The sequence below is a fragment of the Arachis ipaensis genome, chromosome B09 (assembly GCF_000816755.2).
Source record: "Arachis ipaensis cultivar K30076 chromosome B09, Araip1.1, whole genome shotgun sequence".
NCBI lineage: Eukaryota > Viridiplantae > Streptophyta > Magnoliopsida > Fabales > Fabaceae > Arachis > Arachis ipaensis.
Genome location: NC_029793.2, coordinates 128543676 through 128551263, shown reverse-complemented (window position 1 = coordinate 128551263; position 7588 = coordinate 128543676). Strand labels below are relative to the sequence as shown.

The 7588-nt window shown below is 38.9% G+C and overlaps 1 protein-coding gene across 1 annotated transcript; it reads left to right on the top strand.

Annotated features, from left to right (window-relative positions):
* LOC107615995 lies at positions 827 to 3717 on the top strand. Its single transcript, XM_016318004.1, has 6 exons — positions 827 to 1163; positions 1327 to 1419; positions 1512 to 1634; positions 1731 to 2025; positions 2331 to 2550; positions 2863 to 3717. The coding sequence occupies exons 1-6, from the start codon at positions 827 to 829 to the stop codon at positions 3715 to 3717; spliced, it is 1923 nt and encodes a 640-aa protein (XP_016173490.1).

The window sequence follows — 7588 nt, the reverse complement described above, 5'->3', positions numbered from 1 at the left end:
AAATAAAATTTGGGATAACCTTTAGTATTTCTTTTTTTTTTTTTTATTATTTTTGTTAGTGACCGATGATATGAATAGGATGAATTTATCAAGAAGAGAAAAAGTGCGGTTGATACCTTGAAATGATATTAGCATGAAAATATTGTTGGATATGGAACAACTAATAACCTTTTCTTTTTCTTTTGAAAAAGAAAAAGAGAGAAGGAGTTGATTTTAAAATTTGATAGAATTCTATTTATTTGTATTTGGAATTCATATATATTTTTAGTAGAATTATTCGCATGAAATTTATTTGATTTTGAATCTAAACAATTGAAAAGATTATTTTACTATTTAAATATTTTTTTAGGTAGCTATTGGCTTGATTCAATATAATTCTAGATCTCTCTTCTTCTTTTTCGACTCTCTCTTTCTCTCTGAACCTGTGGATCAAATTCAAATTTGATACCGTTCATGGTATCAGAGCTGCAATCTAAAAATCATGGCTTTTGCTGCACAATCAAACACCTTCACAGGAGTACCAATTTCAATGAAACTTGATGACAACAACTTCTTGCAATGAAAGGATCAAGCCGAATCAACAATTGAAAGAAACAAGCTCCTTGGCCATCTCACCTGTAAGAACATTCAAACGATGTATCTTGCTGATTTTGAATCCATCAATCCTGAGTATACGCGGTGGAAAAGACAAGATGCACTATTAAAATCTTGATTGCTTGCATCCATGACCAAACCATTCACAACAAGAATGGTTGTGTGTGTGTTCACGCATCAAGTTTGGAAGCGATTAGAAGGTAATTTTTCTTCTCACATTAAGGCAAAAGTGATGCAGTTCAAGAACAGACTCAACTCGATCAAGATCTCTGGTTCGATGAGCAAGTATTTGCTGGAGATAAAAGACACAGTTGATGCACTATTCTCGGTTGGTGAACAGGTAAAAGATGATGATCATGTAAATGCTATTTTGCACGGCTTAACTGAAGAATTTGTGTCCTTAATCACATCAATTGTAATAAGACCTGGAGGAATCACGGTTCCTGAGCTAGAAGTAGTATTACTCTCACATGAAAGCATGTTAGAAAGATATAAGAAGCCTGAGCAATTTATACAAGCAAATTTGGCCTACCACAATGGCAGAGGAAGCGCTAGAGAGCATTTTAGAGGTGTGTTCAGAGGTTAAAGAGGCATGTATGGTGGCAGAACAATGAGAGGGGGTTTTGGTCAAGGCTATGGTGAAAACAGAAGTTATGACTGAAACTATGCTGAATTCAGAAGCTATGAAGGAAATAGAGGACAGTATGCTGAGTCCATAAATTTTGATGCAAGGCAAGGAAGAGGATATGAAGGAAGTAGAGGCTAGTCCTCAAGAACTCAGTGCCAGCTCTGCAGTGAACCTGGCCACACTGCAGTCCACTGCTGGTATAGATATGATGGGGTAGACAATGCCAAATCTGCCTCTCAAGAGAATATAGCTCCAAGTGCTAACCTAAGCAACGTTTTAACGAATTCAGCACTCCTTCAAGATCAAGACTGGTATCCTGATTCCGGAGCCGCTCATCACATGATGTATGATGCAAGAAATTTGACTGATCAAGCAGATTATGCAGGTCATGAGCGAGTTATAATTGGGAATGGTACAAGTTTGCATATCAATCTTGTTAGAAATGCATTCATTAAAACTGATTTGAGTTGCAAGAAACTGTTATTACAAAAACTTTTACATGTTTCAGATATCACCAAGAACCTCATGAGTGTCTATAAATTTTGTTGTGATAACCACGTTTACTTTGAATTTCATCATGACAACTGTTGTGTCAAATCACAGGAAACTAGAGAAGTTGTTCTCAAGGGAGTTGTTGATAAAGGTCTTTACCGGTTTCTCAATTTCAACATTGAAAACACACAAAGCAGTGCTGAAGCAGCAGCTGCATTCCTCACAAATAGTGAACCAGCTAATGATTCCTTGTTGTGGCATGCTCGTTTAGGCCACCCCTCAAATAATGTTCTCTACAGTTTTACAAAATTGTAACAAGTCAATTCCACTTCCTAAATCTGTTTATTCTTCCTGTTGTTTAGGAAAATCACATCAATTACCCTTTCTTAATTCCAAAATAGTGTACACTGCTCCATTACAACTAGTCTATTCGGATATTTAGGGACCAGCTCCCTCCCCTAACTCTAATGAAAATGTATACTTTGTAAACTTCATTGATGCTTTCTCTAAATACACATGGATTTACCTATTAACAGATAGATCTCAACTCAAATATGTGTTTAATCATTTTCAGCAAATGGTAGAATTGCAATTAGATACTAAAAATGCTTTAAAGTGATAATGCACCTGAATATGTTAACTTGTCAAAGTCCTTGCAGTCTTGTGGAGTGATTCACAGGTTCTCCTGCCCGCATACTCTTCAACAGAATGGCAATGCTAAATGGAAGCACCGCCACGTGGTTGAGATGGGACTCACACTTGAAGCCTTCCAAACTGTTGTCTACCTGATTAATGCCCTACCAACACCCACACTACAAAATCAATCACCAATGGAGGTGCTGTTTGGCAAGAAGCCTCCCTATACTGCCTTAAGAGTCTTTGGCTGTCTGTGCTACCCTCACTTGAGGCCGTATAACCATAACAAGCTTCAATTTTGATCTGAACCGGCAATGTTCCTTGGCTATGGAAATCGGCACAAGGGATACAAATGCCTACTGTCTTCCGGGAAGGTTGTGATCACTAGAAACATGATTTTGATGAAGCTCATTTTCCCTTCAAAGATTCAATTCCCGCCTTTCAACCTCATATAAGAGCACTAACTCCTCTTATGACAATCCTTTAATTCCCACCATTCCCCGTCTCCCCAGACACTCTCCTCCTTAAATGCCTCCCTGTGTGGAGCTGAACCTCCAACAACTATACTCCTAGATGTGCCTGCTGCCCAGGCCGTCCCCATTCCACTTCAGTCCCCTGAGGTTGTCCTACCTTTACCTATCACCTCTGCAACTCAGAACTGTCATCCAATGATTACCAGAGGAAAGTTGTGCATTTCTAAGCCCTGGGCTCTCCATGCTCAACTTGAACATACCTCAATCAAACAGGCCCTTTCTGATTCTAAGTGGCGAGCCACCATGGATGCTGAGTACTCTGCCTTCATGCAAAATCGCACCTGGAATTTAGTAAAATTGCCACCAAATAGGGAGCCCATTGGTAGCAAGTGGGTGTTTTGGATCAAATATAATGCTGATGGAATTGACAAATACAAAGCTAGGCTGGTTGCCCAGGGCTTCCATCAAAGACCAGGGCTAGATTATAAGGAAACATTCAGTCCAGTGGTAAAACCTGCTTCGATTCGCATAATGCTATCCCTTGCTCTTGCAAACTCCTGGCCTATCAAGCAACTGGATGTCAACAATGCCTTCTTGCATGGTGACTTATTGGAGGATGTATATATGTCTCAACCAAAGGGCTATGAACAAGGAGATGGAACCCTAGTCTGCAAGCTGACCAAAGCGCTCTATGGCCTGAAACAGGCCACTCGGGCCTGGTATGTGAAATTGTTGGGTGCTTTTAAGCGTCTGGGGTTCACCCCCACAAAATCAGATACCTCCCTCTTTACACGAATCACCCCTCAATCCAGGCTCTATGCACCTGTCTATGTTGATGATATCATCCTCACCGGTGACTCTAGCCCTACAATAATCAAGTCATTCAGCAACTAAATCTCAACTTTGCTCTCAAGGATCTTGAGGACTTGCACTACTTCCTTGGCGTGCAGGTTGTCAAGATAGCAGATGGAGGTCTCTCCCTTCTACAAACCAAATACATTCAAGACATCTTGAAGAAAGCAGGACTAGAAGGGTGTAACCATGCTCCATACCACTGCCTTCTACACTAAAACTCACTACCACTGGGGGTGTTCCCTTTGATAATCCTTTCCTATATAGAAGTATAGTTGGCAGCTTACAGTATATGACAATGACTACGCCTGAAATTGCTTACTGTAACACCCCAATTAACCCAAGCCTTACCTCTAGCTGTAAAGCAAGGGTTAACCAAAGGTTACGACAATTTTAAGGCTTATACATATTTATATAGAAAGAATAATATAATATAGAAACCCGATGAAGGAATAAAGCTCAAAGTTAGGATATGAAAAGCGCAAAACGCATAAACGGAGCAACTAACTTAAAGTACAAGGAATAGATACAATTTATATCAAAATATCATAGTATAATATCATAAGGATCTAGCCACGACTCGCGGAGTTTAAGCTGACTAGCCATATACAGACCATACATGAAACCGGACAGTAAAAATAGCTTATACAATTTTTTTCTCAATACATACTTCTAGGCTAAACAAAATACAAAAGTGAGAGATGTATAGCAAAATAAATCAAGGAAATCAAAAGGTATCTGAATCCTCCGCTTCTGTCACCATCCAGGCAACTCACTGAGGTGGGTTGCGACCTGCATCTGAAAAACAGCAACAACGTATAGAATGAGAACTGGATGTTCTCAGTATGGTAACAGTGCCCAATGATGTAAGATGTAAGGCTCCGGGACGCCAAAGGCAATCCTAGACTTAGGATTATCTAAACTTAGGAAAATTTTAGCTAATACTAATCACACTGCTGTATCCCACAGCCTTCGCCAACCTTACCTCCGTGCGATCCCATCGCCACCGCCTACCTAACCTCCTCAGCACCAGACAATCACAATTAATGCAAACAAATAAAACACAAGTAGAAGCATATAAAGCAAGTAGTTCAAGTAAGCAAATAGGCATGTTATACAATTAGGCAAACTCACGTAATCAAAACAATCAATCACATAAAGATGCATATGATGAATGCCTATCCTATTGGCTTGTGATATCATTTGTCGGTCCATAAATGCCAACCCAATACATCCTTTTGGATGTAGCTTTTCTGCCACGCCCACGGATATAGTGCCGTGCACACTCTATTCACCCATGGATATAGTGTCGGACACACTCGCATGCGTAACCCAAGGATATAGTGCCTGGCACACTCTTGCAACAGAAAAGGTCATTAATCATAATTCATCCCCTGGGATATAGTGCCCTGCACACTATCATGCTTAACCCAAGGATATAGTGCCTGGCACACTTTCTACATTCAACAAGTTCATCAACCTCACATCATCACCAGTCATCACCATTTCTAATCTCAATCCACTTCCAATTATCAATTCTCAATATTCTAAGGATATAGTGCCTGGCACACTCTCTTTCAAACATTATCATTCCAAGGATATAGTGTCTGGCACACTTTCAACATTCATTAGGATCATTCATCCCTTTTTGAGTCTTCAACTCATCATAACCATCATCAATTCATCACTTCCATTCCGAGCTCATTAGTTCATCAATTTCCCAATTCATTGTCAACGATCACCATATGCACCACTCTTCCTTCTCTCTCAACTAACTCATCCGCAATACAACAGAAACCTAAACCTCTGTTTGCTTACTTTTCAAAGGAAAACCCAACTTAAACCCCTAGGACCTTTCCCTTTTTTCAATGCTCTAAAATAAGCCCAAGAGTCTTAAAATGGTGTTATAGAAGCTTACAACCTTGTCGGAAAGGTGAAATAGTTGAAAACAAAGTTTAAAATTATGAATGATCATAACTTCCTCTACAAAATTCCAAATTTTGCAAACTTTATATCAAATCGAAGGTTTTTCAATAATCTTCAAATATAAACCAAATTCAACAAATTTTGAAAACCGAGGCAAAAGTTATGATCAGACTAAGTTCATCAAAAATCCATTTTTACCCAAAATCTCACAAACTCAATTTTTAACCAAACCTCAATCCAATACCAATTCAATCACATACCAACCAAACCAAAACAGTCCAAAATTTATAAAAACACTACCTCAACCATTTTCTCACTCACACAACCTTCTAAACCATTCAACAATTCTAAATCCAACCTAATTCACATTTTCCAAATTTCCATTAACCTTATTAACATCCACATGACTTCTCACCACTTTCATCATTATTCAACTACCACATCCAATATTTAATATCTCAAATTATCAACCCCTTCAACACTCATCAATCCAAACATCAAATATAAAATACTATAACCAATCTTCCACCAACACCTTCACCAATCATCATTCTTTCACTATCAATCTTCATCAACAACCTCATTCATGCTTTGTACCAAAATTTAATATACCTCATACCTCAATATCATTATTTAACAATATTTACAACATCAATTCATCAAGCATCATCAACCAACCAACATCAACAACCACTATAAATCCTCATCAATTCCAACAATTTATCACCAAACAATAACTAACATTAACCAACATCATAATACATTATTAGCACCAATAATTCTCAACAATTACCATCATCATACCTATACCACAACAACCACATATCCAATTCAATCCTATCCTACGGGTCACTAGCCTAAGTGTCCATGAACATTACATATTACATAAAGGAAACCGAAACTATACCTTGGCCGATTCTCAAACACACCAAACACCAAAACGAAGCCACCAATCTTGATCCAAGGCCTCAACCAACTCCAACAAACACCAAAGCTCAAACTAACAACACATATATATACCAACATCAAAACCTAAGATACACAAAGCAACTAAACACAAGAGTTTAGTGAAACCTTACCTTACCCAACGTGATTAGGGGTAAAATCCAACATTCACCCACTACTAGAGATCACCTAAACAACCAAAACTACAAAATCTACTCAAAACCATGACCTCAAAAATACAAAAATATAGGGCACAAAAGTGGGAGGAGAGACGTGATTTATTACCATGTTTCTTTAGATAAAAACGTAGAGCTCAATGAGAGCTTCGCGTGGCGGTAAACGGCTCATCAATCGGAGCTCCGTAGCTTAAGATATGGTTCCCAGAAGGTGGAGGTGAATAGTGCCACTTCCTTCTTCCTCTCTTCTTTCATAACCAGCGCCCCTTTCTTTGTGGGTTGCTGAAAATGAGCTTAAGGCTCATTAAAGGGTGCTTTTATATGTTGGGTTTGGGCCCACTTGAGTCTGGTCCAACCCGTTAGCGTTTTTAGCCCGTTTGGCCCAACTTCGGGCCAAACCTTTAACACTAACGCCCGGTTTTCCATTCCTAATATGTTTCTAGGATTTTTTATTGTTTTCACTTTTTCTCGCACAGAACCGGGCAGACTTAAACCGGTTTGACAGGTTCAATTGCCGGTTTGTGATTTTTTACGATTTTTCGCAGAAAACATATTTTCTGATTCGGAAAGACCTACTGAGTCCAAAAATCATATTTAAATCCCCAAATTCTCATTCTAACTTTCCAAAACTTAATTTGGGCATTTAAATTATTTTATTCGTGAAAAATCCGGTTCTTACACTTACCCTGTCAATCGAGTTTCCCAATTTATGCAATCTCCATCTGAGGATAACTGGAAGGTGGTAAAACGCATTCTTCGATACCTGAGTGGCACCTTGAATCATGGCTTGCACTTGAAGAAAGGAAGGCACCTCCCCATCCTGGCTTACTGTGACTCGGATTGGGGCAGTGACCCTTGTAACACCC